Source organism: Melanotaenia boesemani, chromosome 10 (genome assembly GCF_017639745.1).
Source record: "Melanotaenia boesemani isolate fMelBoe1 chromosome 10, fMelBoe1.pri, whole genome shotgun sequence".
Lineage (NCBI taxonomy): Eukaryota > Metazoa > Chordata > Actinopteri > Atheriniformes > Melanotaeniidae > Melanotaenia > Melanotaenia boesemani.
In genome coordinates, this window is record NC_055691.1 from 14,983,733 (window position 1) to 15,003,478 (window position 19,746).

Genomic DNA, 19,746 nt, shown 5'->3' on the forward strand with positions numbered 1-19,746 from the left:
AAATCTCACTGGCTGAGCTACTGATTAAGGTGATAATTTAAATGATAGCCATGTGTCAGCTGAGTTTGACTGAATATGAGGATGGATAAAAGACTTGCCTCAACATGTGTTATAAGATATGGTTCAATGGTAGGTGTCACTCCTCATTTTAGGAAATTTCACCTTGTGCAGTGACACAATATCCACACATTTTTATTCTGTTAACTTTGGATTATAGTCTGTAAATACTGTACACCATACTGTGAACTGGAAGTCAGCTATCATCAGTATTTGCTTTGACTATTGAAAAACAGACATAACAAAAAGTACTTATCACAATACTTACATAAATGATTGCTTTTAAGTATATTATCCTCACTTTCTGGCAGGGCTGGAGAAAGACACTGCCCAAACAAAAGGAGCATTCACTTAGAACCTATATGAAAACTGAATTCATAAAACTGTGAGTGTATTATCATGAAAAGAACTGGTAGCGCAAGAGAAGGGTGTTTTTCCTGATATTTCCATCATTAGGGATGGCTACATCGATCACAAAGGTTTTCCATTGCTGCTTATCCATGATTACAATATCCGGTTGGTTGGCTGCCACCGTTTTGTTGGTCTGTATGTTGCAGTTGAAGGTGTTTCCCATTGTGACCTAGGGGTCTCCAGTCCATATTCTTCATAAATTTTTCTGAACACCATGCCGGCTATTTGGTTGTGCGTTCCATGTATTATTTGCCTGCAAGTATCTTGCACCCTGCTGGTCGTTACTGGGTTGTTTTAAGGGCTTCTTTTCACAGCCTGCACCAGGGATCCTGCTTGGTGTGGTTCTTCAGGCTTGGCCCAGGGCTGCCATGATTAGCCCCTCTGTGCTGTCCTTCACTCCAGCCCTCTCTAGCCATTGGTAGGACTTGTACTATCTGCCACTTCAGCTATCTGTGAGTGATACATCCCTTTTGGGGTTTCCGCCCACGATGGTTCTTCCAACTCCTTCTTCTCCAGATTCCACTGCCTGAGACATTCACTAAGTGCTTCATCCCTTGGGGCCATCTTCCTGATGTTTTCGTGGAGCTTGGATGTTGTATCTTGGATAGTAGCTCTGATGCTCGCTAGTCCTCTGCCTCCCTTCTTCCACTTAGTGTATAGCCTCTGGATGCTGGATTTGGGGTCAAACCCACCATGAACGGAGAATAGCTTTTATGTTTATCATCTGTGGTCTGAACTTCCTCCTTTGGGCAGCTTTTTATCCCAGCAGGGTATCTGATTACTGGCAGGGTATAGCTGTTAACTGCCTGGATTTTGTTCCTACCACTGAGCTGATTTCTCAGGAATGTTTAGGCTTTATTTGTGTTTCCCATTAAATTTAATGGGAAAGTGTGTCCAAAGTTTTCACTAGCACCGTATAAAAACAGAATGTTTTTTTTTTTCTCCTTAATTTTAAACACCTTAATTTAAAAACATTTTGTGTTTACTTGTGCTGTCTTTGTGTAGTATTTAGCTTTGTTTGATATCTGACATATTTAAGTGTGACAAACACAACAAAATAAGAAATCAGGAAAGTTTTAACATGTAAACATGGGCCAAATTTCAATGTCTGTTATATTTTGGCTAAATCTGGTCCATGTTGGATATCTAAACACAGCCTAAATTTCAACATCTTCTGTTAGGATAACTTTGGTCTGTGTAGGACATCCAAACACAACCTAAATTTCACAGTCTTTCTTCATGCTTAATTTAGTCCGTGTTGAACAATATAAAGCACCTGTTATATGGGATACAAAGATTTGGCTTGTATTTTCCACGCATAAAATGAAGGTGGGTGTGCTACAAAACAAGAACTCTTAGAAATAAACACTAGCAAATAAAAATGGCTACTTGGCCTGTCTTTAATGACAGATAGCACTGATGGGAATGTCTAATTTTACAGGTAAGGTTTTAAGACTGCACTGATTTACAAAAACAAGTGCAAGCAGCTCAGTTTAACAATGACCAAAGCAGTACTTTAGTATATATATATATATATATATATATATATATATATATATATATAATAAATATTATTTATTTATTGCTGGTCACTTGAAAAAAAAAACAAAAAAAAAAAACACACCATGTTGGGAAACTAGTCATTTTTTTCTTCTGCACTGAGGAAACATGTTGAACAAGTGGGAAAAATGACATCTCAGCTACAAAAGTTATGGCGTGTCCGTTAAGACAAACTATGCAAACTTTAATCAAAGAACAAAACATGAAGATCAGCAAAAATAATTTCTTGTAGTTGGTGTTCAATGATCACATGTAATTTATTTGCGTGAGCAGGCAATTTTGCACTCTTTATCAGGAATCTTAGTAAATCAGGCCCTAAGTATTTTAGGCAAGGCAGTTTATTTGTATAGCACATTTCATGTACAGGACAATTCAAAGTGCTTTACATAAAACAAAGACATTACAGATATTTAGAATAATAAAAGGCATCAACACATAACCACAATAAAATAATAAATTACATTAAAATGATTAAAAACAAGATAAGTTAAAAAGGTTACCATGCAGATTTCATGCATAGGCACATGAGAAAAGAAATGTTTTTAACCTGGATTTGAAAATGTCTACATTTGGTGAAAGTTTAATCTCCACTGGCAGTTTGTTCCATTTGTTTACAGCATAACAGCTAAATGCTGCTTCTCCATGTTTAGTCTGGACTCTGGTTTGGACTAGTTGACCAGAGTCTTTGGATCTAAGAGCTCTGCTAGGTTTATATTCTCTGAACATATCACAGATGGATTCTGGGCCTAAACCATTCTGGGATTTGTAAACAAGCAGAAGGGTTTTAAAATCTATTCTGTGACTGACTGGAAGCCAGTGTGAAGATTTCAAAACTGGTGTGATGTGTTCAGATCTCTTAGTCATGGTTAAAACTCTAGAAGCAGCATTTTGGATGAGCTGCAGATGTTTTTACTGTAAACTTTTATAACCAAAGCAAAGTTTGGGGCAGGTGTAACACAGTGAGTAAATCTGCCTAAGTTTTCCCTGAAAAATATTGCTCAGAGTGGCTGTGGTCACCAGTTTGTCTCAGTACTGTTGTGTATCCTGTTTCCATCTATTCCTCAAATAAACACACACATCTGATTGTTCTTATGATACAAAAGAAAAGATAGTTCATTGGACATTCAGTGAAGACTGTGCAGTGCCCTATAGTCCAGTTTATCTACAGTAAAAGTGTGGTGGTTTAACGGTGTAAGTCACTGATGTCTAGATCCAAGTCAAAAATGACAACTGATGCAATTCACAGTATAGAAATGTATTTTCAACCACTTTCCCCCCATATCCTGTCCTAGTCTAAATAACATTTGCCCGGTGAAAAATATTTTAACACTTTCTAACAAGCTCATTTCTTGCTAGGTTGGCAGCAGACTGGTCCTCCAGACAACTGGAATTCTGATGATTGTTCTGGGGATCTTTGGGAAGTTTGGAGCAGTTTTTATTACCATTCCAGACCCTGTGATTGGAGGCATGTTCCTTGTTATGTTTGGAATGATTGCAGCTGTGGGGATATCAAACCTCCAGGTAAACACAGGAACTATTTTGACATACTTTATTTAAGTGAAGGCTTTATGATCTACAGCACCTGTTATATGAGATACAATTATTTGGCTTGTTTTTTCCACACATAAAATGAAGGTGGGTGTGCTATAAAATAAGAAATGTAAGAAATAAACTCTAGCAAAGAAAAGATCCACTAAAGGTTTATGATTAGACAGATTAGAACTATGAAACAACCCGAATACCAACGATACTGTGTAAAATTGAATTAAAAACAGAATGAAATGGTTTTTATAGCTCTTAAAACCAATATTTTATCTCAGCTAGAATATGAACAACATACTAAATGTTGCAACTGAGCCATTTTACAAGTTCATGGAAAATATTAGCTCATTTTGACTATAATGGCAGAAACACATCTCAAAAAAGTGAGAAAAGAGTGAAGATAACCATTGTGTAGCATTCCCTCTTTTTTCCAGCAACTGTCTGTAAATGTCAGTGAGGAGAGCAAATGCTGGATTTTTAGGACAGGACGTAACAGTTTTCCACTTTGTCTCAGACCATTTTAAATTAGCTTTGATCCTGAGGAAATGGTGCTGTGTGACAGTGATTTATGGAAGTCTTCCTGAGCACAGTACAAAATCATGCCTGTTCTTAATGCTGTCTTGCCTGAGAGCCCTAATATCATGAGTATCCAGTTTTGACTTTTGGCCTTGACCCATGTGCACAGAGATTCCTCCTGATTCTCTGAGTGTTGTAATTACGCACTGTAGATGGTGGGATCTTCAAAGTCTTTGCAATTTTACACTGAGGAAGATTTTTCTGAAATTGTTCCACAATTTTCAGTTACAATTTTTCAGATCGGTGAACTTCCATGAAATGCTCATCATGTTGAAATGTTACCAGTCAACCCAGTTAGTTGTCAAATGCTCTCCCAGTTTGTGTTTGTGATGCCATCAAATTTAAAATTAGCTAAAATTTTCCACAATATCCTTTCTCAGTGAAATTTATAGTCACATGTCAGTTCAGTCTTTGATGGTTTTCACCATTTACACTTGACCGGGTTCACCAGCTTGCCCACTAGCACCAAAACACTTTGATCTCCACTAACTTTTAAAGAAGTTTCTTTACAAATGTCATTGGATGATTGTAATAAAAGCTATGTTTAGATTGGCACTTGTTAGCTCCTAAAGGGGTGATGTTTAAAATACAATGAATGTTTGTTAATAATAGAAATGTACTCATTTTTGGCTGTGATACTGGGAAAAGGGCCAAGCAACAAGCTACCAAGTGAGCTGGGGTCTTATGTTATCCTTTCTCCTGAAACATGACACTTTAGCATGTTTAAAGGAGTAGAACCAAAGAAAGTATCTTTCACCACTGCTCATTAAAAGCCTCCCACAGACATGCTTTTTACATGATTGATTTTATTATACTATATATTTTACTGTGGAGGTATAGCTAGGGTAATGTCATTAGGCTACAGTGAAATTAGTTCAAATGACTTAAAGATTAATTCTAATGGTGAAGAAAAGGAGTTTATATCATACAAACAACAATTAAGTGATTTATTGAGCTTTAACATCAGGCTTCTTAAGTTTCATAATGTTACCTTTCCTCCTTCACAACAGACACGTTGGGAAGAAAACTGGCAAAACGTTTGTTGAAACTGGAAAATATTACAGTTCTCCAATATCCAATAAAAACAGCAAATAATTTTTTGCTGGATTTATTTGCTGAAGAATGGAACTGTTTTGTTGTGTTAAAACCATGCTGTGTGTCAAAGATTCATGCTGCTTTTTTACTGACTGATAGCAAAAACAAGCAGCAGGGAGTCTTGGAGTATTTACTAGAAAGAACTAGTAAAACACAGAAATACTTCCTGTGCTCTTGCACAACACTGAACTTACTAACTCATTAGTGTGGGGAGTCCCACCCCAACAAGGTATTTTTCCTTTAAAGAGCTTCTTTAATCTGTCTTTATAAAAAGTTGAAATATTATGCTGTTTTCTCCTCACAACTATTTTGTTTGTACTGAACAAGCACAACTCCCTTGGGTCTCACTCACTGTCAAAGTCTTGAGGGAGAAACGGTTCAGTACATACAACATACAAAGGTATTGTTTGGAATGACATAGTGCTCACGTTTAATGTGTGGACAGGAAACTCCAGTATCATGTGTCAGTTTTTCAGAAAGACTAATGGAAAAATACATAAAAGCTTAAAGCAAAGGGAACAGATACAAAGTCAAAGTAGGGCAGGTTTCTGTGCATTCGCATGTGTGTGTATCTGTCCCTGTCTCATAAAACCTTGGCCAATCTTGCATGGTGAGGCAGAAAAAAATTATCTTTTTTTTTCCAATTTGATCAACCTCTTAGAGCACATTAATAGACAAGCTTGACCCCACTGTGGCCTTTACTAAACTGTCATGATCAAGTAAATGTGAATTCCAAACCAAAATAGAATTTGGGTCATTTTTTGATTTCCAGATTATTTCTAATCACATTTTCAGATAACTTCCAAAACAGCCCTGGCAACCAGTTGAGACATAACAAAATAATGGCTTGCATCTGAGAGTCAATAAACCAATTTCAACAATTTGTATCTCATATTCTCTCTGTCCCCTTTTCTCTCTCCAGTATGTTGATCTAAACTCTTCTCGCAACCTCCTCATCCTCGGCTTCTCTACCTTCAGTGGTCTTGTGTTACCTACCTGGTTTCACTCCAACCCCGGCATCATTGACACAGGTGATTTTAACACTAGCACTCATGTAAAAAATTATTTTAAAGGGTTTAAATGAGGACTGCACAAATAATGCCAGAGTTCCAGATTAACTCATTGCATTGTTGGACTTAGACTATGACTAGGTCAGACTTGGCTTATGTTCTCCCAGCACCTGGTATTTCATCAGTGGAATGACAAAAATTTAACTGTGAAGCCAATATCATGCCAATTATAATGCGCAACTCTACTATTTATACTACTATTTAATTAATCATATTTAATCATGATTAATCACCATTCATGACTATGTCAGAAATCTGCTGGTTTTACTGTATAATATCAACAGAAAGAGTAAACCTAAGCTTACTTGGCTTTTTCTTGTTTTTTTTTTGTTTTTTTTTTACATTAGATGATCACTTTAGTTTAAATAATCAGTTCAATATTACATAAAATCAAGACCTTAAAAAAGTAAATCTCATTTGTGCCCTCCCTTTTTTTGGTCAGTGCCCCTGCCTAGTCCCCAATCTAAACTTTTCTAGACCCGCCCCTGCATATCTGAAGTATAAATTCTTTATACCAGCTGTTAGCTATTTTATTAGAGAGTTCCCCTGATTTGTATCCCAGAACCAGTGTCTATAATTTCTCTCACTACATTTATAGGCCCCAAATGTTTAGACCTTTCTCAAACCAATGATTTAGAGAAGACGTTCCCTTGTTTCCGTGACAGTGACATGGATCTGATTAACATGGGACTGATAAATGTTTCTTATTTAGCTAGCACATCCAAGAAAAATACTCTGGGGTAAATATGTGCCAGTGTGAACCATAAACCACTAGTTTCCTAAAAGACAATCAGCTAATCACCGACAGCCGTTATGACTCACAACAGGAGAGGGAGGGGGAGAGGAGGAGCTGCCACAATGTGCAGAGTGCAGATGACCAGACCAGTAATGTTTTTGCAAACAACATCAAACGGCTTTTTTAATTAAATGCTGGGGAAGTGCAGGCATTGAACCCTCTCAACAGTAAAGTGTGGGTGTTAAAACATCCTAATCTCCCACAGGTGTAATGCCCTCAAATCCATGCAAATGCCAATCGACTCACTTTTTCCATTTTGCCTGTAGACACCTCCATGTCCACTCCACACAAAAAATGAGCACAGAGTTAGTGCAACTGGTAAATGGTCTGTAATTATATAGCGCTTTTATCTAAAGTGCTTCACATATACGTCTCATTCACCCATTCACACACATATTCACACACTGATGGCGGAAGCTGCCATGCACATTTACAGTACTAAGAATTTCTTTGACATTTTATAATTACAGAAGGAATGTATGGCTGATCTTGGTGTAGCTTAGGGGGAAGGGCTGCTGCTTATCAAAGGCTGGAGAATGGTGGTGGTGGGCGGGTCGGCTCTTTGTCCCGTTGTTTTTTAAATCGCAGTGGAAGTCATTCAGACTTTTGGCCAGGTTAGCAGAGTGGGGGTCCTTAAGTTTGCAGTTGTAGTTTTCTAAAGAAAAATCACACATGACAGGTATGCCATGTTCACACCAGAAGAGAGATGCAGTCAAGCAGACATCAGCTCCATCATTCAGTTCTGTTAAATGATAGAAAATAATGTTGAAATAAAACATTTCTTTCAGTTTCACACAGCTGTTTTTAAACAGGAAATCAAAGATAGTTTGATGATCATGCAAATATACTTCTTAAAAAAACATTTTGAAATGTATTTTAAAAGACACAAATTACCTTAGCATAAGTCCAAAATACATTTTATGTCTGTTGGTTACATTTTTTAACCTTTAAATTTAAAAGAAATATGTAAACTACTTGAAAATTGCAATAAGCTTAAGCTTAAGCATAATATCAAATTTGGTTGCTTCTTTGAAAGGCAGTGCAGAAAATACAATTTAATTTTATTGTATAATGATTAAGCTATGAACTGCTCAGATTAGCATATAGTTACATCTTGTAATTTTTGTCGACGACTTCGACTGGTGCTGAGAACTTTTAACCTTGTTTTACAGTTTATCTGGAACTTCAGGTCAGCAGCTATAGTTTTATTTAATAATAAAAAAATGTTGTTTTTCTTTTATTTGTAGTTTTTAAACATTTTTTATTTGATTTTGATTTAGCACTTTGCATTCTTCTATAAATCTGTACTTTTTTCTTCCACTTTTCCATCCACCTCTTGTCTGATTTTTCCAACCAATGGACGAGTTACTGAAGCCATCTAATTGTTAATTGAAGAAATGGATTGTGCTGAGGTGTACAGAGGTGTGAATGTGCTCACAACAGAAAATAAATCTTATTTCTGTGATTTTCAACTCAGTTCTGTGGCTGAAATTCTGCCGCTTGCTCAAAAAAAACTAAACATGCGCACCATTAACCCATTAGCTGGCAGAATCAGGGAGGGCCAAGTTGGAGCATTATGTTTACTAGATGTCTTAGTAGACTGTAACATTGCATGCCTTTAATCCTGAGACATGAAAAAAGGTCAATGTATTGTTGAAGAAGTGATTGAGGAAATAAAGGTCCAATAGAGAGAGCTCCAGTCCAATTTAAGTGTCCCAACAAGAGGTCCCTACATTGAATTTCCTGGAATACTAACTGTCACTGACATGCTATTATGTTTTCTGCTCAATCAGGTTTCTTATCATGTATTAAACAAACAAACTCATGGGGATGGGTTAGATGGCAGTGCACATCTGTAACAAATGGCACACACCTGGACACCACATTAACATGTGTGAGCTTGTCAGGTTGCAGGACTGGTTTATTACCAAGCATTAATGAACTCAAACCACAGAGCAGCAAATCTATTATATTTCTCTCAGGGTCAAGATGTCACAATGACTGTTTTTTAAGTATATGCACATCCATACCCACATCAGGTGTTGTTGCAAAGTAGAATCATTCACCACGTATTGTAAAAGTTCATCAAGCATCAGTCAATACTGTGATGCCAGAATTAATTTGTAAGGGTCCATTTATTATGATAGAGGTCTCCTATGAAACTTTCCTTTTTCATGTTGTTCGTTTATTTTGAGAAATAAGCTAAAAAAAAAAAAAAAAAAAAAATTAAACCACAACCCATCATCATCGTCTTTGTTAATGATTGCTCAACAACAAAGGATCTATGAATTATACTAAACAATTATACATCTATATCAGGTTGAGATAATGCTCTGACAGTGAGTGTGAGGCTGTGTGCTTCTGTGAGTCCACCCACAGATTATGCTGTAAAAGATGGAAGTGGTTTTGCCAGCGTAAGCTCCTAAGACCAAGGTGTTCTCAAATCCCTCAGGCCCAGATGGCAAACACTTTACTTTTGGTCTTTAGCCTAGACTTTTTTTAAGTGACAAGGACAACTTTTTAATTGTCTTACCCAATAAAGTTTGATATGTTTCTGTTTTTTATTGAATTTTTTTCATATATCTTCATAGGTAATGGTGAGGACAGAAAATCATGGAGTTAGTAACTTGGTCAGCTCAAGTCAGCCAGGTTTAACTAGCTGTAAGGACTAGTTCAGCCTGTAGGGAGCACTGTTGGGGCTTTGACGATCTTGCTCTTTGATTTTCTTTTCTTCTCACACTGACACATGGCCTGATGCTTGCCATCACTGTTGGGGGAAAGGGCTGATGGGGGTCTTGTAATTATTTCAAGTATAATTTAATGTGTGTTGTCAGACCCTTTGACTGGAAATGGATTCAGACCGGCTTGCTTTTATCAGACATGACATTAACTGCCTGGGGAAATTACAGTTAACACCAGAGGGGTGTGCAACTTGCTGAGGACTGTTAAGAAGGATGTTAATGCTTAAAAAAAAAAAAAAAAAAAAAAAAAAAAAAAAAAAAAAAACTGGTCACACAAAAACACACACAAAAATCACCATTTAATGAAGCGTATATACACACATATGTTCATATCAATCATATAAAAATACCTTTTTTTTTCCCTATAGCCTGAACATATTTGTAATGTGGTCAAACAAACAACTGCATGACAAAAGAAGTTAAAAGGGTCAGGGAGAGTATTACGTCCTGAGGTGATAGGTTAATATTGTAATCTATGTATAGGGTTTAATCTGGGTTAATTCCTAGTTTACTGGTACCTCTGGGTTGTTTGTGTGAACCAGTGGTAACAAATGGCAGTGGCTGTGGATAATGTACAAGTTGCTTTAGAGTCACTGCTGTTTGGTTGTGTAGGGAGGAACTGTGGGAGGAAAAATGGAATAACATTCACTTATAGACAAAAAAGTACATTTTTATCTTTCAGTACTGAAAATTGGCTTCTGATTTACACAAACACAATGCACTTGTGTGGTCATACACAACAAGCACAACTCAATTAGACTAATCCAGCCATGAAACATTAATCCAGTAAGTGACAATTTTAATCAAGTATGATCGATAAGAGATCTGAGAACAGTGAGAGATCAATCATAGGCTGTCAGCTGATGCTCCCCTTCATTTCATGACACAGTGATTGGCTGATTGGAGTCTTTGTGGCTGCCTCCTATGAAAGCGCCATCAAAAGAGCAATCCTCAAGATTAAAAAGCTCTTCTCTGTAGACATAAGACCTTGATCCTGAGTCATGTGATGCTAGTGTCTCCCAAGAAAGTGCTAATCCTCAGTTCAACACTGGGCATGAGGGCTTGTCTGGTTTTCTCAGGTCTAGGCTGCTTACCTCTCAATCCTCTTGGCTAGCCCCCATGTCAGTGGCTGTAATCTGCCCGGATCAGATAAAGCACTCTTGCCCCACAGTTTTTCTCCAGCCTCAACACTCAGTTGATATCTCCAATCAAGAGTAGTCATGTCTATGCTCTTTGTAAACAAACTGCGGCTCATCCAGACATTCTTACATGTACAAGCTGTAGGACTTAAAGTCAACTCAGTGGGTGCCTTGAACTTTTGACTGCTGCCTCTTTGGGCAAGAAATGTATGCGCATGTTTGTGTGTGTGTGCGTGTGTGTGTGTGTGTGTATGTGTGTGCGTAGGGATGAGTTGTTTGAACAAGAGTGTGTTCAGAGTAAAACTACGTCAGCGCTGTTTGCAGTTCTTGATTCAATTCGATACAACTTCATTAGGCAGTTTATTGCCTGAGGAGCATTATGAAAGCAGGGGATCGGACATGCAGGCATTCACATCTTCAATGGCTCTCTGTATTCACCCATGTGCTGGTGATCACACATGCCACATGAAAGGCCAACTTGGACTCAGAAAATTAGTGTCTCAGTGGTCTGGTGATTACAAAGGGTGCCCCTCTGCCACCAAGCAACCTTCATATGGTGTTGTTTTTAACTTCAGTGGACTTACAGACACATATGTTTGAAGATAGTTTGCAACATTTAACCAGTCTTCCAGACCCTCCACTGAGCTAGACGAAAATGACATGTAAAGTTGGCTCTTTGTGTGCTACTTTTATCTCTTTCTGATCATCTACTGCTTTTCAAAAATCCTGTACATAGTACTTGGAGAGTTTCCATATTGCAGTGTGAGGAAGGCTTTAGGTTCAGGCTTGAGTTCATCCAAGTTACTAAAAACCTCTCTTCCCCCCTTTTCACTTTATTTATCCACAGAGTTAGACTTAGTTTTTCTTGGCAAGGCCCGAGACATCCATCTCCGAGATTACTGCCTGCACCAACACTATAGGGGTTAATTGAATTTTATTTGTGTCGCTTCCAGAATTGAAGAATTACCCTAAAAAATTTAAAAGCTTTTCACAGTGAGACTCAGTTTCACTTAAGGTGCAATGCTGTTTGTTTTTTCTAAACCTTAAACACCCATTATGATAACATCTCCGCAAAATACTTCCATACCGAACAAGTAGAAGCCCAAAAAGTAGAAACCATTAAGGTAAAAAAAGGACTTCAGTCATTATACATTGGTGTCTATTGGACACACGCACACCAGCCTTTTTGATTTGAATCCTAGTCCGTTTGCTCAGAAAGTCAGATTTGTTTGGGGTTTTGTGAATGTGCAAACAAATTCTAATCCAAATCAAAGAAGTGGACTCAGTCCGCCTACAAACGCAGGTCATCGCGGGAAAACACAACCAAAACATACGTGCGTGTGGGATGATAGGTGGCTCTGGAAGGGAGGAATCGCTCAGACATGGAAGAATCCGTTAAAAAGTCTGATAAAAATCTAATTAACCCAAGACTACCAGGATCTGATGCAGCTCTATATTTAGCTGTTATGTGATGGAAACTGAAGTTGTTCTGCATTAACCAATAGATGAACAATGTCTTGTCTTCTCCTTCAGTAATTCTCAGTACAGTGCTGCCTCTGGCAGAGAGTAGAACACGTTATTTAATTGGTGAGATTCATTTGAGAAGTGAAGCGTGAACGCAATCTCAGTCCGAAAGAATATTTGAACCCCTCCAACTGAATTGTGTCTCCAGTCGGCCCGAGGTTAGCAAACTACCCAGATGTGACTGCACCCTTAGTCCAGTACACGCAAGAGTTTACGTTCCTAAAGAAATTATTAAATCCAATAACACTGAATATCAATTACAATTTGTTCAATAGAACTGATTATGAAATTGGTTGCTGTTTTTACTTACATTGCCAATACATTTAGTTTTACCAGCATATAAACTTCAAATGGTTTTTCATGCTAGAAAACATGCAGTAATGTACATTTTCTCCATTGCGTTGCATTGATTGTGACCTTTTTGGTATAAGAGAAAAAATGTTGATTAACCGCATGATGTTGGTTCAAAGTGAGCTTGTATTTCTATTTTTGTAAGTTCGACTTACATCTGATCTCTGGCCTTCGATATTTATAGTTTTCATGTTGTTATACAAGCTGCAAAAGAGTAACAAATGTCTTTTAATCTTGTGTCCCTTTTGAAGGAATAAAAGAGCTAGATCAAGTGATTGTAGTGCTCTTCACTACACATATGTTCATCGGTGGATTTTTGGGCTTTATCTTGGATAACACTATTCCAGGTATGAAGTCCTTTAAGTTACAACAAATCAATATTATCAAGCAAGCCCTACGATTATGGCTGTTGTCCTTTTCTTTTTCAGGCACCGACAAAGAGAGAGGCATTAAAAACTGGCAGGACAAGGTACAAGAAGAAAGCAAAAGCTTGTGTGATCTGTCTTGCTATGATATCCCTTTTTGCAGTGGTTTTTTAAAACGATTTAAGTGTTTCCAATATCTGCCCTTCCTCCCTTCTTACAAGACCAAGACAGAGGAAGCATCCACTTAAAGAAGTAGCTTCCTGGGTAATACTGATGTTAGCTTATTAGCCTCAGAAGGCCTAAAATTGAGCACTTGAAAGCCATTGCTTTTACATTATTAGTGTTGTACTTAAACCTTACTGTGAAATTACTGTATTTAGACAATCTTGGCTTTTTTCCTCCAGTTTCTTCACAAAGTCCTATATTTGCAAGTTTATTGATTTTCCAAAACTTAGCCTAAGACATTTAACGTCTAACAACTAACATAAGCTGTTGCTGTTTCCAAATAAAGTGATTAACTTTTCACTGTGAATCAACTCAAGCATTCAGACTGGACAGTCACTGACAACACAGGGATACTGATGTGGGACCAGTTTGGCCCTTTGTATTATTTGTAATATAAGACATACAGAGAATTAAAAAAATAACGTAATCAATACATCTATATATATATGAAGTTTAATATCTATATGTGTGCATCTTGTTTATAATAAAATAGTAAAACTCTTAAAGAGTTAAGTTGCTCCAGTTACAGTTAGAATTAAACTAACTAACCGCCTGCCACATGGTTGGTAGCTTGAGAAAACATTTATTTTGCCTGAAAAAGCAAGGAACAGCAGAATTATTGGCCATATGTAACAACTCAGGAGCAGTGATTCTGACTTATTTAGAATGACTCATGTCAATATAAGGCAGTGTGTATTTTATGTCTCCTTTTTCTTCTCATTGCATTACCCATGTCTTTGCAGGTCTTTCATGTAAAAACTAAAGTAATATGTTTGTCATAATATGCATTAACTGTTCAGGGGGTTGCTAATGTAACATTTCCATCTTCTGTAGGATCATTACTACCTCATAAGCAACAGTAACCCACAGAACAAGAGAAGCAACCATTTATACTATAACCAAATGACGTAATGTCTACAAAAAACTTTTACATTAATATTGTCAAGGTCACAGCTTTCTGTTTCATTCTGCCTTCTTGCATCATTGTATAGACATAAAAATCTGACATTTTTAAAAACATTTTTACTTTTTAAAAATATACTGTATGTGGAATTTAACTTTTTTTTTGTACTATACATATAAGCAGCCCCAAGCTGTTCGAGTAAAGAAGTCATTGTTAAATAAATTCTGTACTTATTTAACAGTTTCCTCATTTGTCACTCATTGAACAACACAACATGCAAATAGTTTCCAAGAAAAAGAATGGAGAAAGTCATGAGGAAAGGTCAGCTAAGTGACCTTTTTTGAAGAAGAGAAAAAAATCCAATAAAATTATATAGTAAATAATGATTAGCTACTAGGTGAGAAATTTAGGAATCAATTTGAGGAGGTATTATATGATTATTGGTCCTTGAACTTATATGAATCACCTATAGTGACAACTTCCTTCATCATAATGCATGATTAACAGCTGAATATCACAAAAATAAAATAGCTAACTTGATTTTCCTTAAAAGTGTTGGAACAGTTTTTCTTGTTGTACATATATATATATATATATATATATATATATATATATATATATATATATATATATATATATTTATATGCACATTTATTAGCATTTAAATTGTTCTCTGATTTGCAAATGTAAATCTTTTGGATCTGTTTCCCATTATCTTCAAAAACTTCTTTTTTAAGTTGTTATTGAGAAAGTTCAGTATTTCTACATCCTCATGAACCTGTTGCAATATTGCTGAAATTGAAAACACAAGTTTCAAAGTGTTTCAAATATAATAAAACACGTAATGCATCAACTTTAGAGAGTACTTCAAACTCAACAGGTTTTTGTTATATTCACAATTGTCTATATGGATTCATGCAAAATTTGGTTTGTTTGATTTAGAGTCTGGCATTCCATTAAATAAATAATAATTGACTGGCACGGGGGAGTATTGTCTATTGCACAGACCGTACTCTATAATTCAAGGCATTTCACCAACAGATCAAAAGCTAAACAAAAGAAAAAAAAATCTGTATGTCACTTTTTCAGCACAACCACTGATTTGTGACAGATGTTTGCTTGCTTTTCAGTCAAACGTCGGCAATTACAGGTCCTTTAAAAAATGAACAAAAATAATTGATAATGTTGTCGTCATATGACTGATGAAAATCCTGCTAAAAATTAGCAGTTGTAAATTTAGTACTGCTGAGAAGAGTGAAACGGGCAAAACAAAAATATATTTTTTTTTTCTGTAAATCATAGTAACAGTTACATATATTTTTTCTATCAGTGTGTTAACCTCTACTAAATTAGACAACCAACCTTGCACACTGACTCCAAGGGTCTATGTAGAATCATCAAATGTGTTTTTGGACTGTGGGAGGAAACATGGGTACCCATAGGGTAAATTTCACACAGAAAGGCTTAGAATCTTCTTGCTTTGAGGAGACAGTGCTAACCTCCAGATAACCATACAGCCCTTATGGATTTGTGGAAAAAATTATAATCATTTATGATTATAAAAGAATTTTAGAAATACAAAACTTTATTTCAGCTCTGGCTCATTGCACTTCTCCACTCTGTTTAATTTTTAGTACTTGTTATAACATATTAGGAGGTAATAATAAGTTAAAAAAAAGCAAGAAGTCAGTTTAGTAAGCATATCTATTTAGTAGATGCTTGTATCAGTGCACATCTGCCAGCATGACAGAAATCTGACTGAATACTACACATTGTGCTCTTCTATTTTACACTCGGGCTAATGGCTGAGGAGAAGGTTAACACTAGAAGTCCCAGGAATTTTGATATCTCCCTAAAGTCCCAGAGAAGGGTCGAAAGACCTTTAGTCCAAACTGACGACTCTGCTGGCAAAAATTAGCATCTCTTCATTTGTAAATGCAGCCATTACCTGAGGAATGCACCCATTGCATCCAGCCCCTCCTTGTTACCTTGAAACGTCTGGTAAATTCTGTGGCAGTGGGGGATGGTGGGCTGAGGGGGATAAATAGTAGCTAGCTTCACCTCCAACAAATAGAAGGAAGCAAAATGCAGAGGCGGCTTACAACTCAGCAGGCATTGGACCTGATCCTCAGCGATACAAACCCTTGTGACTCAGATGGAGAAGAGATACAAATTCAGCTGGATTCGGACTCTGACTCTGAGCAGTCTTCAGGTAAGATTTGAAACTATTATTGAACTTTTTGGTATGACAAATTTCTTTCTTTCTGCTTTGTCCTGTACTGTGAGTTGCAACACTGGAATTTCTCCATTTTGGTACAAATAAAGGATTTTTTTAATCTTATTTCCAAAACATCCTATTTTCGTCCTCTGAAATTGTGAAATTGTTTACCTTGCAGATGATGAGACTGCTCCACTGCCAGAAAAGAGGGCTCGGTTGGGAAGTGAGAGGACAGAGATGGCTAAAGATGGCACAGTGTGGCATGAAGAACAGCTGGGGACATGTCTCAATTTCACCCCAATAGAACCATACGGCACAGATGGAGAGCCAACTGCTAAGGCCAGAAGAAGTATCCGGACTCGTCTTCAAAGCTTCTTCTGTTTTATAACACTTGAAATGCTTCGTAGCATTCAAGAATGGACCATTCAGCATGCACGGCAAAAGGAGCAGGCAGATTGGTTCATGAACCTCCCAGAACTAATGGCATTTATTGCAATTATTATCTTGCGGGGGGTGAAGAAAGTTCCATCACTACGTGACAATTGGTCAGCAGAGCTGGGAAACCCACGAATCATTGCTACTATGGCCCGAAACCGCTTCCAAAACATCATGCAACACCTACGCTTTGATAACATGTTCACACGCAGTGAGCGAGTGGAGACAAATAAGTTTGCTGCAATTTCTAATCTGTGGGAATCTTTTGTCAATAACTGCATCAGATCTTATAACCCTGGTCGACACATCACTATTGATCAACAGCTTTTCCCAACAAAGACTCGCTGCAGTTTTCTGCAGTACATTGCAACAAAACCGGACAAATTTGGCATTAAGTTTTGGCTGGCTTGTGACTTGAAATCAAAGTACATTTGCAATATCCTGCCATATCTTGGCAAGGACCCCAGTCGTCCCAGTGGAGAGAGACTCTCTGAGAGTGTAGTGATGAGGCTGATGGAGCCGTTCATGGATAAGGGCAGAACTGTAACAACAGACAATTTTTTTACATCGCTGTCCCTTGCGCAACGACTGCTTAGCCGGAAAACCACCATCCTTGGCACAGTCAACAAGATTCACCGGGAAATTCCTCAGTCAACTAGACAGAAGGACCACACTAAATTCACCACTCGAGTGTTTTCCACCACTGGTGCAACACTCACAGTATATGCGCCGAAACGGAAAAAGACTGTCTATCTTCTCAGCAGCATGCACAATGTGGTTGAGACTGAGAATACCACCAAAAGAAAGCCAAACACTGTCACACAATACAACACCACAAAGTGTGGTGTGGATGTGATGGACCAGATGGTGCGGGAGTACAGCGTGCGTGCAGGAACACGGAGATGGCCAGTCGCCGTGTTCTACAACATGATCGACATGGCGGCACTGAACGCTCATGTTCTTCATAAGGAATGCACCGGAGTGCAGGAGAGAAGAGTGGACTTCCTGGTTGAGCTCGCGAAAGAGTTGGCCAACTCTCATGTGAGTCAGAAGAAGGCACATAAGGAGCAACTGCTTCAGCAGCAACCTCCCACACCTAGCCCTGGGAAAAGGGCAAAATGTCAGGTCAACCATCGATGCAAGAACAATTGCGCAACTGTAAGATGTGTTGACTGCTACAAATACACATGTGGCAAATGCAGGATGGAGATACCATGGAAGTGCCAAGCATGTTTGGACTTAGCACAGACGGACTGCTGAAAGAGCAGAAAAGCCATTCACACAAGGGCATGCCACTGTAGCCTTGTGTAAATATTTGTGAAATTGTTTCATTACTTGCATTATTTTAACTGTTTTGTTGTTTTTTTTATGACAAAAATAAAAAGCATTGGAAAAAATTCACAGTTGTTCTTTTATATCTTTGTCATGTTGACATTTATGCCCTCTTGACTTAGACACTAATGCTTCTGGACATTTTACTCACAGACCCTGCCTGTACCACCACAATCAAAAAATGTTCATTTTAAATATTCAAAATTGTTCATTGCTTGGGCTTTTTGGACATAAGGTACATGAACATTGGGTTAGAAAGTTTGAAAAATTGGTCAAAAATTCTGAAAAATTTGTATTTTTTCATTTGTATGAAAAGAGGAGAGCTGGACCTTTTAAAGTGATTTTTAAAAAAAATATGAATTCATCATTTTGTCATATCATTCTAAATTGTTTGCTTTTTTATTGAAGGCCCACAATGATTATCTTTTTTTTTTCTTCTAAAAGCACACAAATGTGTCGAGGAGGTATATATCATATATCATATCAAATATATTTTTAATTATTTGAAATATACCAGAATGCAGGAAAACCTTTCTGAATCTGTTTGAGGTCTACTCCAATCTCATACTCAGGGGACCAAGCAGTGTCTCAAGCCAAGCTTTGGGCAAAAGTTGACAGTCCGGTTTCAAGAGTCTACAGTGTCTCCCCTAAGTATGCGCCCTCCTGGGGTGTGCCAGTAATTGACTCGTCTACAAACAAAAGAAGCTGTTCGCAGCTTAAGACAGGATTTTAGCTAAAATCCTACTGGTCAATCGACCCATCTCTGGGTTGTAAAGGTAGAAAGGTCCATTGACCCCTCTCTGGGACTTCTAGTGTTAATTGGGTTAACGTAAATGCTAAGATTAGGCTTCTTGTGGTGGTGGCTAAGGTGAGGTTTAGGGAGTGGAGCTAAGAGACATGCTTATCAGGAGGGTTGACATCGAGACTGTGTGCTTCTTACTGTATGCCTGCATGTTCTCACAGTTCCAACCTTTTTATTTAAGAACAAACTTTAAAGTGTACATTTGACCAGTGTTTTGTCTTCATCTCTCATTGATATAGAAAATTCTCAAACCTCTTTGTAGCTTCAGATTAAGATCTATATTTTATCCTACAATGAAGATTAGCTCTTCTGCCTTTTCCCAGATGCTTTAAGATATTTTGGATGATCAGAAGGACCAAAACTGATCAGGAAGATCACAGAGGGCACCAGTGTAATCCCTTGTGGTATTTATGGCGATGTCTGTCTGAGCATGCCTTGCTTCTTAAAGGGTTAAAACAAAGCAAAACTTTGATATTTAAATACCATAAAGTGCGCCGTTAAATTGCTCTGCAAAGCATGCCCAATATCTTCAAAATATTGTTACTTTATAATGTTCTTTATATATTTTTTTATTTTACTGATTATTGACTTCATATGAAAGTC

General features: G+C 37.4%; 1 protein-coding gene across 1 annotated transcript in view; it reads left to right on the forward strand.

Moving 5' to 3' along the window:
- Positions 1–14,540, forward strand: part of si:dkey-106n21.1 (solute carrier family 23 member 2) — a 94,619-nt gene extending 80,079 nt beyond the window's left edge. Inside the window, exons 9-12 of the mRNA XM_041998258.1 lie at positions 3,385–3,549; positions 6,164–6,272; positions 13,114–13,209; positions 13,291–14,540. Of these exons, the coding sequence (XP_041854192.1) occupies positions 3,385–3,549; positions 6,164–6,272; positions 13,114–13,209; positions 13,291–13,475 (555 nt within the window). The 3' untranslated portion in view covers positions 13,476–14,540. The remainder of the gene's footprint in view (positions 1–3,384; positions 3,550–6,163; positions 6,273–13,113; positions 13,210–13,290) is intronic.
- The last annotated feature ends 5,206 nt before the right edge of the window (positions 14,541–19,746 follow it).